General features: G+C 50.4%; 1 protein-coding gene across 1 annotated transcript in view; it reads right to left on the reverse strand.

The window, feature by feature from the left end:
* Window positions 1-1,727: 1,727 nt before the first annotated feature.
* SDK1 (sidekick cell adhesion molecule 1) overlaps window positions 1,728-23,009 on the reverse strand; it is an 871,941-nt gene continuing 850,659 nt past the window's right edge. The window contains exons 43-45 of the mRNA XM_079120438.1: window positions 20,643-20,763; window positions 16,857-16,986; window positions 1,728-3,248 (exon numbers count right to left, since the gene is read on the reverse strand). Of these exons, the coding sequence (XP_078976564.1) occupies window positions 2,997-3,248; window positions 16,857-16,986; window positions 20,643-20,763 (503 nt within the window). The 3' untranslated portion in view covers window positions 1,728-2,996. The remainder of the gene's footprint in view (window positions 3,249-16,856; window positions 16,987-20,642; window positions 20,764-23,009) is intronic.

Here is a 23,009-nt window from a genome sequence, read left to right on the forward strand (position 1 = left end):
ACAAAGCCGCCAGGTGCTCTTCACGAGAACAGCTGCAGTGTGCAGGACACGTACAAATGGAAAACCATGCCAGGAGCACGACGCAAGCCCCACGCCCTCGTGGCTGCATTAGGTGGGGCCTGGTGGGAGTGCCTTATGTGGTGGCCACTGCTATCCGTCTCCCCCAGGGCTCACGGTGGGAAGGACCCTGCTGCCCCACATCTTTCACTGGGGCATGGAGTGAAGTGTGCCTTAAGTGAATGGGGGTCAGATAATGAGGGGAAGGTAGGAAGGAAGGGCTGGTTCAGAGGCTGAGGAGACTACATACACTTCAGCCCTGGGTCCCTCTCCAGATACCTCTGCCCTGGCACCCCAGGTGGAGAGCGGAGCCTGCAGGCAAACCCGCGTCTCGACCAGACGCAGCCCTCCTGGTGCAGAGCTGCACCACCCCCTCGGGAAGGGCACTGGAGGCCTCAGTGGGGAGACGCCGCTACTGTCCTCTGGAGGCACCTGCAGAATGCACCTTTCAGCACCACAGGAGAGACAGAGAACCCCCGCCCTGCTCCTTGGTTACAATTTCTGCTTCTTGTTTTTTTCTCAGAACTGAGATTAGATCCAATGTCCATTTTCCTCTCATGTGAATTTTTCCCCACCCTAAAGATGAATGATGAGGCACGGACAGCTCTCAGTGCCCAGGCTGCTCTGCTCCTTTGGTACAGGTGGCTCACATGAGACACAGTCCCTTGTAGTGACAGACACAACCATGGCCACGGAGCATTGTCCATCAGCAGCCACGGGGCCAGCAGCCTCAAACTTTACTGAAAGTAGAGGGGGTCCAGGAAAGATGAGCCTAAAACAAGTGTCATGTTGTCATGAAACCCAAGAGCAAAGCCACACCTCAGACCAATTTTCATTGTCCTTGGCACTTCTTCTGTTAATTAAAGCAAAGTCCTTATGGCTTAAGAAAGCAAGTGCACAGCGTGTCCTCTGGAGCATTCTCTTCCAGGAGCTTCAAGTGGTCACATTGTGGTCTCTGTCCACTTCGCCCTCTTTGGGGCAAGAGGAAGGAGGTGGCTCTGTCCACTGAGGCAGCCCCTCCAATGGACTATGGGTGGTGATTCTCACGCAGAAGTGGCTTTGGGCAGAGCATCTAGGATTTTTGGTTTAGAATATTCCCCCTTCCACTCAGGGAAGGAAGGAATGAAGGAAGGGAGGAAGGGAGGAAGGGAGGAAGGCAGGGAGAAAGCAAAGCAGAGAGGAGGGGGGAACATCCCACACCCTCGATTTTGGAAAAACTGAAAAGGGTTCTTCACCCCACACAAAAGGTTCCTTGGTCTCCTGGGGCCATACCCAGTAACTGGAAGCAGAGGATCAAGACACAATCCACACTCTGCCCCACCGAGGCGTAGAAAGAAAGCAGCCATGATGGAGCCATGTTTTCTACACGTGGCCCTGAGACTGACTTCAGTGGCACCGGCTAGGGGCCGGCCAGGCGCCAGCCCAGCTGATCAGCTCCCTCGGCACACTGAGGTCCCTGGGAGGACAGTGCCCCACCTGGCCCTGCTGCGCATGGGGGGTGCTGACAGAAGTTCTCTGGTCCTGTGTACTCTGCCCAGGAGTGGGGCTGTGGGGCTGTGGGGCCCTCTTGAGCCCTGGGATGCACATGCCAGACTGGGCCCTGGGCTGAGGGCGACCACCTGCAACTGAGCCAGCTGATGGAACAGTCAAGGGATCGCTGGAGGCACAGCCGTGATCTGGACTCTATATTTTCCAAAGTAGTTCACACTATTTTCATTTAGCTTAAAAAAATTAGAACAAACGAGTGACAATCAAAGAAAAAAACATTCCCAGAAAACCTGTTAAGGCTTAAAGCTGGCCTTGGATGGGGAGGGCGGCAGCACCGGTGGTCAGAAGCAGGGGGCGGCCCGTGGTGGCAGGAGGACGAACGGAACGGAAGGACCATCCCCACGTGCCGGGGGCAGCCTGGGGTGCACGGGGCGACTCGGGGCCCAGTTTCTCAGAGCGGGTTTGCTTTATTTGGAGACACTGTCATTTCTCGTCTTTCCCATGTACAAAGCAGAACATATTAATAAAAAGGCACCCGGAGACAGCAAAGACGCATTCATTTCATGTGACATATTTTAAAAAAAGATAAAAAGATTTAAAAAATACTCTGGTTAACAATGCACACTTCCTACATGACAAGCAATTCTGCAAACGCCACCTCACTCTTGGTCAGCAGGGTTGGCCGTGTGCTGTGTTCATGGGAAAGACCCAGTTGCCACGGGCTTCGGGGGCTTCCAGAGCCTGGGGGGCGGGGAGGGCTTCTTGTTCCTGCACTATCAGCTTGAAAGAAAGAAGGGGAGAAAAGAAAGCCCCAGAATATTTTACCACTGGAGTGATGGAATGCCAAGCTGAGCCACAAAGGGGCCAGAGGGCACCACCTCCCAGTCACCTGCCCATTGCTGAACCCTTAAAGCAGATTCCTCGCCTAGAATCTGCAAAGTGACATGTCAGACACAGGTGAGGAGGGTCACCAAGCTTGACCCAGGGAAAAGCGTTGGCTGTCCACACCCCAGGTGTGAGCAAGGAGCCCGAAGTTGTCCTAAGACGGAGAAGAACGTGAGCCAGCCGGTTCTTGGAAGAGGAGGTAGAGAGAGACAGAGGCCTTAGCTCTGTTCCCCTGACCCTCGGCTCTCCGGCCCCTTCTCGCCTCCCCAGGTGACCTGGAGGATGGAGATGCCCGGGGCTGGGCGGTGCCACACCAGGGCACCAGGGAGATATACCTTCTCTTAAAAAGAAAAGAAAACAAAGAAACCTGCTTCCTGCAGCGATGTTACAAAAAGCCATAAAAAAACCTTCCTAAGTGAAACCTAGTGTTCACGGTAGGTAAAATCATCGCTTATCAGATTTTTTTTTTTAAACAAAAACTTCAGCTCAGTTATCAGAGTTGATTGTCTTAACAAAAATAGACTCCGGAAGGTCCGCGGCGGTTCTACCCTGATGGAGGCGCCGTGTCACACGAAGGAGGAGAAGCCGGTGAGCGGGGCCCTGGCGCTGGGGCCTGCGGGCGTGTAGACGCCGCCCGCGCTCTGCGTGGTGATGACCGTGTGCAGGTGCGGGCCCGACTCGGCCCCCGCCACCGCCTCGTACCTGTGGGGCGCGGCCGGGGGCCTCCGCTTCCAGGAGTTGTAGTAGGTGGGGTCGCTCATGTAGTGGTTGACGAAGGAGTGCTTGGGCAGCGTGTCCTCATAGTCCGAGTCGGAGGCCTGGGGAGAGCAACAGAGTGAGGAGGGGACAGGGGACAGACGTTCCAGGGAGAGGGTGATCTCCGCAGAGGGGCTGACAGGAAGCAGGCAGAGGCCAGGAGGTAACAGACAGCTGCCGGGGTGCGGGGTGGTGTCCCTCTTTCCAGCCCTGGCAAGGTCTACACTGCATCTCACCCCGAAACAGGTCCACACAGCCACCCAGAGGGCCCCAAGGGGATACGCCCGTGTCCTTAGGGTGCAGAACACAGAAGTGCAATAGGAGCGGGAGGGTCCCTGAGCCTCTGGCCTTTGCAAATCCAAGATGTAGGCTGCCGTGGACCAAAGAGAAAAGACCAGGCAGAAAGGACCCTGAGCCATGAGGAGGCAGGGAAGGCGTCCTCACTGCCTCCCCAGCATGTTAGCACCTCATCCACAGGACTGGGGGTGGGGGTGCCAGAAATGCCTCCGCGAAGCTGCACATCTGCCCAACATCTCCATCCACCCTCAGCCGTGAAGACCCGCCACCCCTCAGCCCTGCCAGGAGCGCTGCATCCCAAGATGCCTGAGGCTCAGTCCCTTGGACCATTCTGTTATCTTTATAAAAAAGCCAGCAGCTTCCGTGGGAACATTTACCCGACATGCTTTCCACGTTCATGTTCTTAAAGCAAACTATTCTGTTTCCTGGGTTGACTCCAGTCATTGGAAGGACTGCTAAAGAAGATGGAGCCAGGGTGGAGGAGGAGGGCTCTGTTTTTCTGATGAGCGGCACATCCTGCGAGAAAACGTCCTCCCTCCAAGGGTCCTGGGTCCTGGGAGCTTCCGGAGCCCCTCGGGAACATGTGGTGAGGCCAGAGCCCAGCAGGTCCTTTAGGGCTCCAGGAAACTTGCCAGACCCTAGACACCCAGCAGGGCCTTCGCTGCCCTTCAGTGGGCAGCCAGGCGGCCAACCACACCTAGACACTCCCAGATGGTTCTGGATCCATCCCCATGGTTGTTGGCTGGCCTTTTAAGATCAAGGGGGAAGGGTGGAGTCACTTCAAGGCCCTGCCAGGCTGTGGGGACCCTGGCTTTGGGACGTGTGCTATCTTGCTCTGTCCCTTATGCTCCCAACGTCTCCACTCTGCTCTAGAGCCCTGGCCTCTCAAGGGGTCAGTCACATCCACCCTTTTTCTCTCCCCAGTGGGGGTCCGGTGGACTCGGTGCAGGTGAGCAGCCCCCAGGCCGTCTCAGAATGGCCAGTGCAGCTCTGAGGGAGCAGATTCCTGGAGGGGACCCAGTGGCCTGGAGGTCTGGGATGCCTGTTTAGAAGCTCCCAGAAGATTCTGATTAGTTCAAGGCTGGGAGCTGCTGGCCAGGGGTGGCAGGCTGGGGAGGTTGTGGCCCAGTCTCAGAGTCTCCTCCAGACTCTAAATATTCAAAAGAAGAAGCACTAACCCAGTTCCCCTTGGGTGTGGGACCTGTATCCTCTTGGCTGGGGTGGGTTGGGGAGGGGTAGCTGCTGCTGTCCCTACTTTATGTGACCAGAGTCGATGCTGAGACTCAGGAGAACATAACATCTGAGTGTGGCGAGCATACTTGCTGTTGTTGCCCCGGACCACACAGGAAACCTTGGACACGCGGGGCAGAGCCTGAGTCTCCCAGGATGTTCACACATAGACTGAATATCGAGCTCTAAGTAGGATATTCACATGAAGCAAGTTGCAGAGTTGGGATTCCTCAGGACACTGAATGCAGACTGCCAGTAGAGGGGCAGCTGAATACAGTTGTGTCTGTCTGCTTCTTGCTTGTTAAAGCTCCTATAAACGCGGCCTGAAATCGCATCCCAGGATGCTGAGTGCGCCAGTGTCTCTGTAATCTGATCCCAATTACAGCAGTTCCTTTCTAGTGACCACTTATCGCATGCCAGATTAATCCACTCCCAGAATTTACAACTGCCCGGTGTCCTGTGCTGTGTGGTTAATCCCATTTCACGGATGAACAATGAGGCTCGGAGAGTCTGGCCAAACAGGAGTCCAGGCGGAGCTCATAAGCTGCAGGGTTTGTGTGTCAGTGGTCCTGAACTTACTCCTAGCTCCAGGCATCTCCTTCCCGCCAGCGCAACCAACCCCAACTCCCTAATCCTGACCCACAACCCCAAACCCACAATGCTCTGAAATCCAAAGCTTTCTGGGTAACTCATCTGGTGGCGAAGGCTGACCTGCCTGGAAACAGTCTGGCAGCTGCCCCTGAGCTGATGTGTGGCAGTCGAGCATGAACTCATGTCTTGCTGAGGAAATACCACCATGCTGGGTGTCACTTAACACATGGTCGGTCCCAGTCCATCAGTGTGGAATTCCCAAGGGTGTCTGGCCTTGAGGGTTCCCGATAGGGGGTCAAGGACCTACACTGTGGCTGCTGTTCAAGATGCATTCTCCATCTGTTTTCTAGAGGACTCCAGGTGGTTTAGAAAGCTCTGTGGACACTGAGACCAGATAAGAGGGAACCGATCACCCCAGAGAAGTGGAAGGACTCCACACTGTCAGCCCTGAACTGAGTTGCCAAGTCACAGACACCAACTTCAATTCTAAATTTCCTGAAGCTCAGGGGAGAGAAGGGTGTTGGAAAGACCTTAATGACATTACTGTCCTCGTGAGAAACTCACAGAAAGATTGGGCATGGGTGATGGCCATTTTGTTCCACAGTTTGCACACTGGGATTAAAGTCATGATCATCTGAGGATGGACTATAAGGTGACTGTCACCCCTGCAGGTCAAATCCTCAGTACCCTGGGCCTCCCTATTCAACTTCTGGTGGGAAAAGGTGAGAGGTAGTGACTGGATAATGGCCACTTGTTTTGCGTCTGAAAGAACCAAGATTTACAAATTTGAGTGACCTCAAGTCACACTAACCAAGTCACACTGAGGGTATCTCAAACAAAGCTGGCAGGAATGAAGCCTTACTAGGAACAGGTAGGAGACATCTACCTGTCCAAAGGTAGACAGACACCTTTTATGTGGGAAGGTCTTGGATCAAGTCTCTCTGAGTGGTGGAGGAACTATTGAGCTCAGTAGGAACATGAACTGCTAATTCTGCCTCAGTAAACCTGTCTGTCACCCACCTCTGGCTTCCCTCTGCCCTCCCAGGACATGTACCCACCCCTCCTCCTGAGCTGTAGGGATGCAGGGAGGTATGGGACAGGAGTGGGCTGGAACAGGCCACTGCGTTCTCACAGAAGTCCATGTTAGTACAAGTCCATCCAGAATCACTTGGAGAATGAACGTTCCCTGTTAATGAAGGGACCCTATTTAGGTGACTCATAAAGTGCCTTTTTCATTGACGTCTTCTGATATGCATCATATTTCACTGCATCAACCAAAGGTCTAAACATGCTACAGAACCAGGGGAGGGGTCTGTGACAAATGGGGCCCCTATAGGGGTCCTGGCGGGAGACACATACTGGGGGTGGTTGGTCAACACATAGGATGTCTCAGAATTGGAAGGAAGCCATCCTTCCCTGTCCCCTGGAATGAATGGCTTTTGCCTCTCAGAGAACAGTAGCTGGGTCCTGGGCGGGAACGTGACACACGCTGAGCCAACTGGACTCCAGCTCTTGGAGTTTCCATAGAGCATCTGGGGGGCGGGCTCTTGCATGGGGATAAAGCTGTGGGGATAAAGCTGCGGGACTGGAGCCTGGCGTGGCCCTTGCCTGTGGACTCACTCACTCAAGTGATTCCAAAATCCATCTCAGAGAGCAAAACTAGACGTAGGGCCAAAGGACAAGTGCACTCCTGGGCCTTGGCTCTAACCGGACAGCCACTGAAAGGTCCCAGTTCACTTAAGTACCAAACGTGTCAGACAGTGCCAGGCACATCGCTGGAGCCAGGGACTCTCACTCAGCTCCTCAGAGCTGCTCCTCAGCACCCCCTGCGAGCAGACGATAGTCCTGGCTCCCTTCTTCTGTCCCAGTGAGCCGACCTGGCACTCTGATGTGGTGCTGGGTCTCACTTCCCAGGTGGGCCTGTCTGTATGTTTATATTTGGGTGACTTGGTTTCATTTCTATTGTCACTGAGTCAAAGTTCCCAGTGTCTGGCATCAAAACCATCAGGCAGAAAGACACTCCGAGGAGAGACTAAAAGGAGCTTCTTTGCTGCTTGCTCTTCATGGTGAAGAGTCAGGAGAAGGTCCCCAGGGTTATGTGACAAGGAGATATCAGCAGAGCTGGAGCTGAAAACTGCACCTCTGGCTCCTGCTCAGACGGTGCTGCTGGATCCCTGATAAAGGACAGCATTAAAACGCCATCCCTCCTCCTGCCACCCGCTCTGTTTATTGTTTATATGACATGATTATTTTTTAATCGGGATGTATTTTAGTGAGTGAAAATTATTGACATAAAGGAATTGCTGCGGGGCCTTTTTTTTTTTTTTCAAAGTTTCCTGTGTGATGTGAAGTTGCAGTATGTGTTGGTTTCCCAGGAAACCACAGGAGAACGACAGATGATTGGATGCAGCATCAGACTGACTGTGAGAGTCCCCAAGGGTGCACAGAGGCCTGACCGCACTCCGAGACCATCTTGGCCCTTGGGGTTCTACTCTGGCAAGAGGAAAGACCCACATGCTCTTAGCGAGTTCATCGGGTACAAGGCGTTGGTCTAAGTCACAGCTGGAGGGATTTTGGAAACTGTGTCTTTGAATTTTGAGGACAATTTAACATGTGATCCGAACAGTCATCCTGATAAAATTCACGAGCAGCCATGTGAGGAAAGGTGACAAATCCTCTTATTTCTAACTGGAGCAACAGAAGGAGCCCCAGTGTGTGCCATGTGACCAGGCGGGTGCTGTGCACCTGCGAGCTTGTTCGTAGAATTTCCGCTTTGACAATAATTTTGAAAATGGTTTTAAAATACCCTGGGGAGAAAAGACTGGTGCCGTTATTTTCTTAGTGAGATATTAGCTTCTCACAATTCTTCTAGCAGAGACAGTAGGGTTTCTGACTCCTCAGCCCCTGGGCTCTGGAGAAGAGGGGCAGCAGGGAAACTGGCCTGTCTGCGGGATTGCCACTGCATGGAGCCACTGGCTTGAACCCGGAGCAAAGAGCACCACACTCTATCCCTAGTGCTGGGGCTCCCAGCTCGGTGTGACAGACACTCTACTGGGGGCAGATGTGGCCAGGGAGACAGGCGCCTGGTCTAAGAACTTGGTTTAACCTGGACAGGGCTGCAGGACAGCTGCTGCAACTCTTGTCCAATTTCCTCTCTCCCCCAGCCAGCTGCCTGTTAAAGAGGCCCTATTCCAGGCAGGTATGGCCAGGAGACCTGGGCTCTGCCCCCTTGCCAGCCTTTCTTCTTTGGCTGCAGGGACTGTACCGGGTGGACCAGCCTGAGAGTATGGGGCCCCAGCTGCCCCAGCCCAGGTTGTTTGTAGAGAAGAAGCTCTACACAGAAAGGAGCAAGCCTGGAAGAACAGGGGTAACCATCTCAACCAGTGCCACCCACGTGACAGGTGTGTCACTATGGAGAAGAGAGTCATTGTCCCAGCTTTGGAGCAGTGACTTGGGGTCATTGGTGTATCTGGGAGATAATCCATAGGAACAGAGGATGGAGCATGCCCAAGGGTGAAGACAGTGGAGACCTGAGGGGTGAGGCAGTAAAAGCTGGTGGCTCCACCATGGCAATAAGTAAAGTCAGCCAGCAGCTTAACAGTGAGAACAGGGAGAGAGACGCTGGGTTCAGGGGCCCAGGTCAGAACGAGCTTCAGAGATTGATGTCCTCTGGCCACTGCAAAGGGTTGGACATTAACTGGATCAGTGTGTGGAACAATTTATGCCTCAAGATAGAGTCAAAATAACAGAGGTAGTAGGGAGTAGAGGAAAATCGCTGGGTGTGATGTCAACTGTGGTGGACCATCCAGAACATTCATGGGAGGTGGGAAAAGGGAATGAGGACAGCCTGACTACAAACATGTCATCCCTGGTGGCCAGGGAGACTGCAAGGCCAGGGCCACCCCTCTGAGGAGTGACACCAGAGCATGCATGCTGAGAGCCAGTCCAGCCAGAAGACTAAACAAGAGATGAGCCAATGACAGTCCTCAAGGGATGGACATCAGCATTGAGCTCCCACAAGATACCATCCAAAATTACCTACTAAGACCCCAGGAAGGTGCAATGCATGCACAGGGAGGCAGGCGGCCCCTGAGGGGCCTGATGTTGGACTAACCAGGCGAGACTCCAAGAGCAGCCATGAAAATGATGTTCCAAGACCTAGGAAGCTATGTGCCAGGAATCAAGGGATGATGTGAGGATAATATCACAGCAGTGGAAAGAATCAATAAATAGATTGAAATCATAAAAAAGGGACCAATTGGAAAACTTTGGAGTTGAAACAACACTATAACTGAAATTAAAAATTCACTATTGGGCTCAACAGTAGATCTGAGCTAGTAGAGGAAATAGTCAGTACACTTGAAGATAAATAAATGGAGACTATGCAATCTGAAAAAAAGAGTACAAAAAACAGAAATGAACAGAGCACTAAATGTGAGAGCGCTAAGTATGCCAACAGTGTGTAAAGGGAGCACCAGAAGGAGAGGAGAAAGAGGCAGAAGCAGCAGAACTCTGGAAGTAACAATGATTTCAAATTTCCCAAATTTCATAAAAAGCATCTACATATACAAGGAACTCTGTAAACTCCAAGCAAGAAAGAGGCAAAGAGAGCCACACCTAGGCCCAGCACAGTCAAAAGTTTGAAAAACAAAAACAAGAAATGCTTGAAATCAGCAAAAGAAAAAAGACTCCTCATATACAAGAGAACATAAATGATATTACAACTGAATTCCAGTCAGAAAATAAAGTGGACAGTGGGTACTATAGTCAACGTTCTGAAGAAAACTGCTAGTTGGGAATCCTACGTCAGCAAACCTATTTTCAAAAATGAAGGTGAAATAAAGACATTTCCAGGTAGATGAAAACTGAGAAAAATTCATTGCTAGCAGACCTGCCTTGCAAGAAATACTACAGAAAGATTGTCAATTTGAAAGCAACTGACAGCAGACGGTAATTTAAACATACACACCCATAAAATAAAATAAAAAGACACAAATAAAGGTAATTACATAGGGAATTTAAAAGACAGTATAATTACATATTTCTTCTCCTTTATTCTTTCTGATTTAAAAAGCAGTGGTGCATAAAACAGTATGTGTATAATTAGACCATTGGGCCTATGAACCTATAGAAATGCAACACACAGAACAGCAGCAACACAGCGGAAGCGAGGGAGTAAGAACTGACCCCTGCCAATAGCCTGAATCCACAGAAAGAACCAAAGAGCACCAGAAATGGAGAAGAGGAAGGTGAAACTGACAAACGCTCTAAATACATACTTGCTCTACTTTCTTCTCTCAACTCCTTTAAAAGACATGTAATTATGGGAAGTAAGGATTATGAAAATGCATTCTTGAGTTTATAACACATTTGGACACAATGAATAATAACATCATAAAAGGGGAGGAGGGAACATAGTTCTCTTTACATATCACTGATATTCAGGATAAATCTGAAGTGGAAAATGATACCAGAGCAAATCACTAATGGAAATAACTACAGTAAAACCAAGACTGAGGGAATTAAAGTGGTACACTACATAGTATCTATTTAACAAAAAGGAAAGTAGTAATGAAAACACAGGGAAATATAAGAGACATATAAAAGGCAAATATTGAAATATCAGACATAAATTCTACTTATCTTTATGTTAAATGTAAATGGATTAAATAGTCCAGTTAAAAGGCAGAGATGGACAGAATGACTAAAATAACATAATTCAAATAACATAATTCAAATATATACTTCCTATAAGAGACAGATTTTGAATTCAAAGACACAAATAGGTTGAGAGGAAAAGGATACAAATTAGGTACCCTGTAAATAATAACCAAAGGAGAATTAGAGTAGGTTTACCAATATCAGACAAACTGGACCTTAAGACAAAAATTGCTACTGGAGTCAAAGAGGGGCTTTCTATGTGAATATAAGGGTCAACCTGTGAAGAAGATGTAACAATTATAAACATATGCACCTAATCATAGAGTATCAAAATACATGAAATTAAAATTCACAGAAATGGAAAGATAAATACAGAATTCGACAATGATAGTTAGAGACCTCAGTACATTAACAGATGGCAGAAGATTAAATAAACAGAGGACTTAATACTGTAAATCAATTAGAACTAAAATTCACATACAGAACTCCCCATTCAACACAGCAGAATAACACTTTTCTAGTATAGACCACATGTTAGAATGTAAAAGAAGATTCAATAAATTTAAAAGGATTAAAAATATGATTAGCAATAATCAACAGAGGAATATCTAGAAAATTAAAAATATGAGGAAATAAAAAATATGCTCCTAACTGACCAATATATCAAAGAAGAAATTAGAAAGAAAATTAAAATATACTTTGAGACAAGTGGGAAAAAACACAACATACTGAAACTTATGGGAGTTAGCTAACCGTGCTTAGAGGGAATAGCATGGCTACATAAGCCTGTATCCACAAAAAAGAAATATTAAATCTAAATAATCTGAACTCCCAGCCTAAGAAATTGGAGGAAGAGCAAAAAAAAAAAAAAAAAAAAAAAAATCACCAAATGTACAGAAGAGAAGAAATTAGATAGAAATGAATGAGAGAGAGTAGAAAAACAATAGAGAAAATCAACAAAGCAAGTTGGTTCTTTGTAGAGATCAATAAAATTGAGAAAATGAATTAGACTAAAGAAAAACAAGGGAGAGAAGACTCAAATTATTTGAAAAAAAAATTTTTTAGTTGTAGATGGACACAATACCTTTATTTTATTTATTTATTTTTATGTGGTGCTGAGGATCAAGCCCAGTGTCTCACAGGTGCTAGGCAAGTGCTCTACCACTGAGCTACAGCCCTGGCCCAAGACTCAAGTTATTAAAATCAGTAACCGACTAAGGAATAACATTCCTGAAATTACAGATGCAAGAAGTAACTGTATCTCACAAATTAGATTATTGAGATGAAATGGATGATATCCTAGAAGAACCCAAATGACTGACATGGCTTAGAGAGAAAATTTAAAAAATGGAATATATCTACCACAAGAAGAGATAAAGAATTAGTAATTAATAGGAAAACTGAATATACCTGGCACAAATAGACATAGGATTAGTAACTAATAACGTATTGCAACGAAAAGCCCAGAATCATATGGCTTCACTGGTGAATTCTAACAGATATTCAAAGAAGAATTAATACCAATTAGGAAAGAAACTTCCCAACTAATTCTACAAGGCCAGTCTTACCCTAATTAAATATATATTTATATAAATATATTTAAAGAAAATTACAGACCTGAATCTCTTTTAAATGTAGATGAAAAAGTCCTCAACAAAATGTTTACAAACTCAGTCTAGCATCATAGAAAAAGGATTATACACCGTGACCAATGGGGGTTTGTCCTAGGAATGCAAGGATGGTTTAATATCAACAAGTTGATTAACATAATACTCTATATGAATAGAATAAAGAACAGAAAACCATAGAGAAAACACATTCTGGCAAAAATCTAACCCTTTTTAACATCACAAACATGCATCCATCTAAACCAGATAAAAGGCACATTATTTATAATAGTCAAAAGCAGAAGCAAACAAAAGCAAAGAGTCATCAGAAGAGGCTTGAGACAGGCTAGCCTCAGTCAGCCTGTTTTCAGAGGGAACCAGAAGCTGGTGGATGGCAAACTGACTGGTGAAATGATCTTTGCACATCCCCAGATTGTGTGCATGGTTCGCCGTGCCTACACTGTACAAACCACATGGTTTATGTCACATCCACTTTCTTCCTGGGAGTCTGGAGTTTTGGCACATTCATGAGCCTAGGAGCTGAGCCCTCTGAGCAGCACACCCTGGGCTGCCTGCAGCAGACTGTGCTCTGTGCTCTGTCCTCTCTCTGTCACACCTCTCCGTCATGAGCACAGCTCTACACTGAGTCCTGTGAGTCCTAGCAAATCACTGAACTTGGGGGTGGTCTTAGGGATCCTGGACACAAACCTAAATGTCCATCAAACTTAATTTTAAAATGTGGTGTATCCATACAATGGAAACATTATGCTGAGATAAATAAACTGGTCACAGAGACCATCTGATTTATTTGGGTGAAATGTCCACCAGAGGCAAATCTATAGAGGCAGAAAGTTTGGGGAGTTGTGCTAAGGCCGGGGAAGGCCGATGGTGAGAGGAGGGATCTCAGTGGTTGGGTGTTGGGAGAGGCTGGTAATGGAACAGGGTGTCGTTTGGGGTGATGTTCCAGGGTTTGTAGGGATGGCCACTCCACTCTTTGAGTACACCGAGGCCACTGAACTGTGCTGCTCGAGTGGTGGGCTGCGTGGATGGTGAGCTGTGTGGCCTGTGAATTGTGTCTCAATCCAGTCATTTAAAACACGGTTTAAAGTGAACTTCGCCATCTGAACTGGCACTTCCAAAATGGTCTGCTTCCCTAGGTTCCTCTGTTGGGCTTTCCTGAATACCCAGTGCCTGCAAATCCCCCAAGTTCATAAGCTTTAAGGATGGGATGCAGAAAGACTATTTAGCAAAGGACTCTCCAAAAATGAAGGGTTATGTTTGAGCTACCTGATGGTCCAGGCCTGGAATTCTTAGAGATGGGACTTGGGGACCTTAGATCCAGGGACCTGTGAGAGACTTCAGGGAGCCCCATGCCCCCAGGTCCTAGGTAACATTCTACATACAGGTGGGGAGAATGTCTATACCTTTCATGGACTTTTCTGGGAGGAGCCCATACCCAAAGGCATTGGGAACCTGGAGGTGCATCTGTGGAATTACACAGAAACCCTCGCATCCCAGCACAGGGCTTGCCCCGGCAGCAGGCAGTTTGATCACAGGCCCTAGCCTCCCCTGCCACATGACTGTGCCTCAACAACTCAGTTCCGAATGGCAGGTGTGGCAGGAAAGATGGACTCATAGCCCAGTGCTGGCCCAGCTCATTAGTGTGTGCCTTGGGAACATCCTGAGACCTCTTGTGGCCTCACTCCTCCTCTGGTTTACAAAGACATGACCACCTCTGTGCAGAATTGCATTTAGAGTAGATTCCATGTCCCTCCCCATGCCTGCCCTCCTCCCCTTCCCACCCTCTCTCTGCACACTCACCTCGCTCCTCCCACCTGTATACAGGTGTTTCTATTTAGGTATGTATGCTCCCTAAACTCGTTCAGGACTCTAATTTGTTGTCTGTGCTGGGAAACGTAAGATACTGAGGCAGTACGCTCCTCTGTGGGTATTTGTCTATGTGTGCATGTGTGTGTATTTAAATATGTGTGTAGGCATGTGTGTTAATGTGTGTATATGTATGTGTGTGTGAATGTGTGTGTATTTAAATATGTGTGTAGGCATGTGTGTTAATGTGTGTATATGTATGTGTGTGTGCATGTGTGTGCATTTAGGCATTCACATGTGTATATGCACATATGTGATTTGGGGTGTGCATGTGAAGGCATGTATATGTATTTAGGTATGCATGTGTATATGTATGCATTGTGCATTTGTGTACGGCATGCATGATGTGCAGCCTAGCTCAGTGCCTGAGGGCATTTAGAAATCCTCCATAAAAATCAGCCAAATTCGAATCTCAAAACCCTCATCCATTTGAGAGGAGAAGGAGACCCAAGGCTTCGGTGAACCCATTCTGAGAATACCATGAGCACCAACAGTTCAGAATCCATGAATCCAGTTCTGGCTGCTCTAGGACTCGCCATCCACCACCCTGTACCAGGCTGGATAGGATGGAGTGGGCAGGGTTAAGCTGAGCTCTGGAGACCAAGGACCCGTGCAGCACCCAGTTCCCTGTTGGATGACCTTAGCGTCTAAACAGGAAGGACGCCCCACATCATGGGAGGTCAAACGCAGCCCATGCTCAGTCCCTCAGAGCAATGCACACCCAGTGCAGGTGAGCTATAAGCACTTCCAGTGTCCTGTGGTAGCTAGCATGTGGCTATCAATGTCCTACACAGTGCCCATGCCAGGGAAAGCATCCCACAGGGAGTTAGGAACAGACCCGAGGCAGCGCCCAGGTGCGTCTCTTAGTGGTGTCAGCAGGTCCTGCTGGAAGGCGGTGCCCTGATTTCTCACCTGCTGCTTTTGGTACAAGCAGCTGCGTTTCCTTAGTGTGAAAGGCAGGTCAGTTTCTGCAGGATTTCGCCCAACATCCCCTCAAGTTTAGATGCATGCATCTTTTGGGACATTGGTGCTGCCACTTGCTGTTTTTGCCAAGCCCAAGGCAATGATCCAGATGCAAACCCAGCATCCATTGTAAACAGAACATGCAAAGTCAGGGCGAGCCGGGGCCCACTGGCACCCGCCCGCTGCCCTCTCACTGGGGTTCATACACAAACCACAACAGAAAAGAAGCCATTTTATTGAGCCTTGGGGCTCAATAAGGCCTGAATTCAGGTCAGAATGAAGGTGAGACTTATTTTAGATTAAATATTGATTCAGCACAGGAATGCTGGGAGGTGGGGCAGGCCTGTATGTGTGGCAAATGGCTGGTGATTTTTGCCCCTCTCCAGGCGTGGCGCACCTGGAGCAAGGCATGGGGATACTCAAGCCCTAACTGCTGCTTTGGTCGTCTGTGCTGGGAAAGGCAAGAGACTGGGGCAGTGCGCTCCTCTGGGAGTGCATGAGCCCCTCTCAGGGCCCGCCGTGGCAGCCTCCCTGCTGGAAGTCCTCTTGGGCCACAGAGAGTCCTTGCACAGGGGACAGCTCTGCTGGGGAAGTGCTGGGTACCCAGCCAGAAGCAGAGGAGGCCAAGCTGGGCCCGTTGCACAGTGGGGGCTGAAGCTCCACAGCGCTGCAGCAGACCCTCGTGCTCAGTGAGGAGGGACGCGTCTCAGTCGGGGCTCACCCACCTGTCAGCTGATCCAGAACTGCTGTCCTGCGTAAGGAGCCAAGAACAGGGAGCTTCTTGGGCAGGATGGGGAGATCTGCTAATGCCTGGGAAGAACTGGAAGCCACTGTCTGGCCAGGAGCAGGGCTCCACTGTCTGCCAGTGCCGCCAGCCCAGCTGTCTGCCACTCGGTCTAGAGATGCACGGAACCCTCTGGGAAATACTAGGTTCATGAGGGAAACAAATGGAAAGACAGTGGGGCCTCCAGCCCCAAGCCCACTCTGAGCAGTTACTGGGCCGTGCTGGGCCTCGTCCTTCATCAGGGATGGTCCAGTGCCAGGGCCCTGCAGGACTCATTGAGATGGAGCATGTGAAGGTATCCAGACACCAAGTGCAGGGCCTGGGGAGTGGTGCTCAGCTAGCATCGCTGGTGCAGGGGACGCCTACCCTGCTGATCTCCTACCCTGACCCCAGGATCTGAGCAGAGAACCCGCTCCCCAGAGAGTCTGCTCATGGCATTTGCTCTGCCCAGGCTGCAGGGGTGCTGATGGCCACAGCGAGGGCATCTGAACTGGGGCACCGGCACTTTCCTCATGTGAAGAGGGGGCTTTGCCGTGCACTCTGCCTGCCTCAGGGTGGGCCTGAGACAGAAGGAGGGGACTTCCTGGGGAAGCAGTCTTGGTTTAACAGGAGGGATGGTGGCCGCTTCCTGGGGGCAAGTGCACACTGACCTCAGACTCTGATGCGCCCGTCGCCTTCCCCTGGAGGCTCCCGCCCTCCGTCAGGGCGGCGCCATTGTACTTGTCACAGATGTCCTCGTCTGAGTAGTGCAGGCCACCAGGACTTGGTCGTGGTGGGGACCTAGGACGACAGGGGATGCTGCAAGTTACCCCCGGGCATAATCACTCTCCTGAGGCCTCCCAAGCTGCTGCTGGCCTTGACTATGCAAGGGGAGGCAGGCCTCAACCTGTAGAGCACTGTGACAAGGGGCCCCCTGGTGATTCTGCCACCTCCCTTCCTGGTGCCCATCAGCCCAGGGACCATGCTGGGCCGGGGCATCGGCAGAGAACATGCTCAAGTGGGAGGCACGGAGGCTGGGAGCAAAGAAGGAGCAGCACATGGTGCTGCAGAGGGCAGGGGACGGAGGCCACGAGGATGGTGACCTGCCAAGCTGAGGGGTGCCAGGGAAGTGGCCCCAGCCAGTCTCCTGGGCTGAGCCAGGGTGCAGGGGAGATTACAGTGCACTTGTCCTCTGTGGTGGCAGAATGCTAGATGACCCCATCACTGCCCGCTGGGTGGTCTGTCTCCTCAGGTGTGGGCAGGGCCTGTGATGCGCCTCTAACCACTCAGCCTGTGAAGGGGTGTTGTGCCGGGAAAGGGCGTGGGCTGCCACTGCCACACCCCTCAGGATCACAGGAGGTCAAATGAGACTGGAAATAGAGATGTCGTGCTGGCCTTGCCCCAGCCAATGGCAGGAAGACGCCGGGGCCCTTGGTGGCAGGGCCACCTTGAAATGCATTCTGTTGAGAGTCTGAGTGAGTTTGGAAGAGGATCTTGCCTGGCTGAGGCTACATATGAGAACACAGCCCTCACTACACCAGGACTGTGGCCCCAGGAGACCCCAGCAGAGGGCCAGCGGAGGCAGGCCGAGGTCCTGCCCCACAGAAACTGTGAGGCAGTAAATGCATGTTGGTTTAAGCTGTTACATTTGTCAGACACAATAGAAAACAGACACCGCCTTCAGCCCCCACCTCCTGGTGACGATCATTTTGTGGCTGAGTAGAAGTTCAGACTCTGCTTTTCAGATGGAGAATCACACTTGGGAAGAAAACTCAGAGCACCAAATTGATCCATCTTTAAATGAAGCAAGACCGGGCACATCCTACTGCTCCAGGGTTGTTCAGGGACCTTCTAGCCTGTGGTCAGCCAGCCAGGCAGGGTGTACTGCCCACACCCTCCAGGGGAGTGTCCGCACATCCAGGACCCTCACGTTAGGAGGACCGAGTGCAGAGCCAGGTGGTGGCTGCAGATGGGGTGACCTTTGTTAAAGTAACCCTTGGTGATCAAGCAAGGAGAAGCCACTGGCCAGGAAGCCAGGCACAGGGAGTGAGAGGGGGACCCTGGTCTTATGCCATAGCCACTGCATCCCTCAGGTTGGCTCTGTCTCAGTTTTTCCAGGAGAGGCCCAAGGGCCTCCTTTTTTCCACTTCAAAGATAATTTATTTTGGAAAAGACTTCACTTGTCATCTTACCATTTGGGTGAATCTCTCTCTCATTGATACTGAGCTACATACCCGCTCCTTTTTTTCTTTTAATTTGAGACAGAATCTCACTAAATTTCTGAACCTGTGATCTTCCTGCCTCAGCCTCCATGAGTCACTGTGTCCAGCTCTATTTGGGTACATCTTTTAATCTAAGGAGCTAAGATGGTGTTCGCACAAAGAAGTTGGCACCACAACATAAACAAAGAGACAGGAACCAGTCATGCCACATTTAAAGGCACCTTGGACATGATGCTAGAGGACCCGTTCCCAGCAACGCTGCCCTGCCCAAGGTCCTCCACTCTTTTGGAGCCCCATGGACTTGCAGACATGCCTGTAGGATCCTTCCGTCGCATTTGGGGACTTCAGACTGGAAAGGTGATGGTAAAGAGCCAGCCTTTCTTTGTGTATTGGTTTTATTTTGTCCTTGGTTCCCAGAAGCTTCAGGATGGTTTGCAACTGACCCTTTCAGGAAGTTCAGGAAGTTGGCCAGAGTCAGTTGACATGGATGCCGGAGCAGCCCCAGGAAGTGCCACAGGAACGCCATGGCTGTGGGCAACCAGGCAGAGAGCTTGGGCTCCCCTCAGACCACCCAGAAATTGTGCCCAGGTGGTGGCTGAGCAGAGGCAGCAGTAGTAGAAATATGGAAATGTGTCCTTGGAGACGTGACCTTAGAGCTTAAGAGATGTCCACTGCTGTCCCAAATCTGTGGCCCCTGGACCCATGCAGCTCATTACGAGAGGCCCTCCCAGCCTGAGCTGCTGAAACACTTTCTGTCGGGGGTGCCCCTCTGCCCAAGGCTTCCTCACCCACCTGGGGAGCTCAGAGCCAGCTATCCAGCTGTCCCAAAGCACCCCTGGAGCTACCTGCAGGCTCTGGTTCTGCTAATACAAGACTGTCTTCTCCCTGTTGTGGGACCCCGGGAGGAAATAAATCTCTGTGGGTTGAGACTCCCATTTCTCCATGAAATGATTTTTTTCTGGGAAGCACCTGGGCTTAACACACTAGACCAATCTGTCCTTGGGCCATTTGCTTCAAAGTTACAAGCCTCTCTGAGGAGCCCAGATCAGATGGCAGCAAGGGAGCAGAGCATATAATATTTTAAAATTCTCTGTGACAAGTTCCTCTTGGTCTTGAAATTATGTGATTGCTTTTCCACAATTCTGTGACAACAGGGAAAGCCTGCCTCTCAGTAGACAAGTGGAATGAAAGATGTGACCAGACATCACCACTCACCCACTTCCTGCCCTAAGGAGAGCAACACAGGGCGTGGTGGCCTGCTCTGCTAGGACTGGTCTCCAGGTTGCTGGCCAAGGGCCAGTGGCAGGTGGGAGACCTGCTGGCTGCCTGCCTCCACCAAAGCCTGAGGTTCTCTGTTATTTCTGCCTTCAGGATCCATCCTTCCAGTGATATTAGTGTCCCAAATAGGCAGAAGACAAGAACCACCTAGGCTACCCCTGGGCGATGAGCTAGCGCAGAAGGGAAAACAGCCTTGTGAAGGGAAACAGACTTGTGCACTGCCTGTGTCCTGGTGGCTTGTGATGTTTCTGCAACAGAGAGCAAATCCATGTGGACAGGCCCAGAGAGAAGAGGCCCCCTAATGCGCTGGGCATGGGTAAGGCCCGAGTGTCTGTCCAGGGAAGGCATCCCCAGGTGTCTTTTCTACCACTCTCGAGACCGGAAGACCAGGCTCTGGGGGTTGACAAGTCAAGCAGGTCAAGGTTATCTGGCTCATCTTCAGCGAGCTTTGCTTCCTGCTGGAACTGGGAAAAGGGCATGAGGGAAGAGGCCTGGAGGGAGGCTACTCGGCTGCTTTCTCATGCACATCTGAAACGGCCGTCTGCATCGCAGGAAAACGTGCAATCCATCAAACGATGAAAGCAACCACTTCCGCTCTAGGACATGCGTGAGTCTGCTGCAGCCTGCGTGACACCTCATGAACTAGGATCTCCTGACCCAAGCTTCCCGCTGAGTGACACAGAAGGCCAACCTGGTGGCTGCCAGGTGTTCCAGGTCTTGGGCCTCCATACCTGAGGTCCTGCCCCCTTTTCACATCTCTGCAAATGCACTGGAAACTTCTCTCACCCTCTGCAACCCTGGCCCTGCTAGAGCCAACACTGCCCTGGGGTCTTGGCATCATGTCCTGATATGACTGGCTTTCTGGAATGGCACAGGGAGACTCAGTGGGCACCTGTGGGCATGCCCTGGGCCAGCACCCTGCCCTGACTGACCCAGGCCCACCCACTGCCTCCCTACCTGGTCCCATTCTTCTTGGAGAAGGTGCTCTTGACATTGAGGTGGCGGCTGTTGAGCTCCAGGGCAGCAAATCCTCCATTATCCAGGGTCACAGACTCCTCCATGTTGGAGATGCTCTTACCTAAAGCCCCACCGGGAAAGCAAGCACAGTTTTACTGACCTGCTCCTTGGCCATGCCAAACCTCACAGTCAAGGTCAGGAGTGCTTGGGGTCTTGCTAGATGTAAAGCCCTGCTTAGCTCTGGAGCAGTTAGAGCCCTGCTGGGGAGCAGCGATATGTATCACTTGCTGTGCTGAAGCAAAGTGACAATATTAGCATTTCAGTGTTTATTTTGCCTGATGCCAAAATACCAGTATGCTGGCCAATATTTCATGAAAATGTGCTTGGAATACATAAAGTTATTAAGAGTCGGGGAAGTTAAATATTTAGTAAATTTCAAAACAAGAAACTCACGGCCATATAGCAAAACAGGAAGTAAAAAGGCAAATTTCTATCGGTGTAATCGCTAAAGAAAGGGCTCAGGACTTCCTTTTGAGTTAGGTGACAAAAATGCTCCTAGATGGACTGCAGTGACGGTGGTATGTCACTGAATTAGTAAGTTTACAAACACACATCAGAACATACTAGTGGATGAAATGAATGTGCTTGAAAGAACCCAAACCACAGGGCTTCCCCTCTCCTGTGGCATGGGAGCCCCAGTCCTCATGCTTGTCACCAAGCGTGGCCTACTGTGCCTGCCCCACCCATCACTGCCCCAGCCTGAGCAGGCTCATCCCTCGGGCTCCCCTGATTGCTCTGCCTGGAAGTCCCCTCCCCAGCCTCCTCTGGCCCGCTCACCCCTTCCTCCAGGTGGCAGTGCCGATGTCACTATGGTTTGAGTACAGTGTGTCCCCTGAGAGTCTTGTTGAAATTTAATCCCTATTATGGGATGTTAAGAGGTGGGGCCAGGTGGGACCTCTGAGACGGAATTAAATCTGCCCTCAAGAATGGATTAATTCATTCATGTGATAAGTGGATTAATGATTTATCCTGAGAGTGAGTGTGCTGTGAGAGTCAGGTTCACTGGGTCTTGTGGGTGTCCCTGTCTCTCACTGTGTGATGCCCTGCACCACCTTGGGACTGCAGGCAAGGCAGCTGTCACCCGATGTGTCCCTGGACCTTGGACCAGAACCCTGAGACAAAATGAACCTCTCTACTTTGTAACTCACGCAGTCTGTGGTACAGTGTAATTAACAGCAGAAAACGGACTAAGATGTCTGAAACCAGCGGCTCCCTCCCCAATCCCCAGAGCGCCCTCCTTCCTCCACACCCGCATTCCCACAGACCCCACCCTGATTCCTTTGCCTGGTGCTTGCCCACCCAGGCAACTTCTGCAAGGGCACATTTGCTTGTTCTTAGAACCTGTCTTCTGCCTTCCCCTGCTGTGCTGAGGCACGGACTTGATCTGTTATGTCCCCCACCACCCTGCTGGCCCTAGGGTGGAGACTGTGAGCACACAGGGTATTGCAGTTACAGGCTCCTCTCCACCTGGAACCTTGCATCTTCCCACATGCCTCGCTGCTCTGTGAGCAACAGAAAAACGGACAGGTGCAGAGCAGCACGTGAGATGAACCTGCCTGTGAGTGGGGATTGGGTTGGTGGGGGGTGGGCAGGTGAAGACCAGAATCAGAAAGGAAGGAAGCGTGGAGGGCTTGGGGCGTGCCCCCAGGTGGGAGTGTGAGTGGCACTGGGTGGGCAGCTAGGTTCCGCAGGTCTCCTGGGCAGGGAGGTGATATGCTGGGAGACAAGCTTGTCTTTTTTTCCTCAGCTTCAATTATGATGTTAAATTAACACTCCAGGGTGAGGCTGGGTATCAGAGGCTGCAGGTCAGATCTGACTTTTTAAGTCTGCTTTCCAGACGGAGAAGGAGGGTGAAAAGCAGGGAGATTTCCTATGCGCCACACATAGAATTCTGTAATAGCATTAACTCAGTAAAATGACATGCCATTCATACACTGTAAATCCCATAGGAATAAAATCTGATTTACAGACACTTGTTAGAAGTGAATTTATACAGAAAAAAATAAATCCTTTCTTTGAGGGATGAATTGCTTAACTTTACCAAAGCAAATGGTAAGGTGTTTTAGGTTAACCCTCTCAGAGCCAGGACGGACGGCACAGATGGCTGTGGGGATGTTCTGGGCCCTGGGGGTGGGGCTGTTTTTAAGAGCACCTCATCAGGGATTTCTAGGACAGCTGATGGGAAACCTCCAGTGACAGGGCCAGGCTTAGAACGAGGTCCAGTCCAGCTGGTGTTTGAGTATGAGAGGGCTGTGTCTGTCCTCTCGGGCTCAGTCACAGTACTGGACGATGCCGACTGGGACAAGA

This window comes from Sciurus vulgaris (genome assembly GCF_902686455.1).
Source record: "Sciurus vulgaris genome assembly, chromosome: 18".
In the NCBI taxonomy this organism is placed as follows: domain Eukaryota; kingdom Metazoa; phylum Chordata; class Mammalia; order Rodentia; family Sciuridae; genus Sciurus; species Sciurus vulgaris.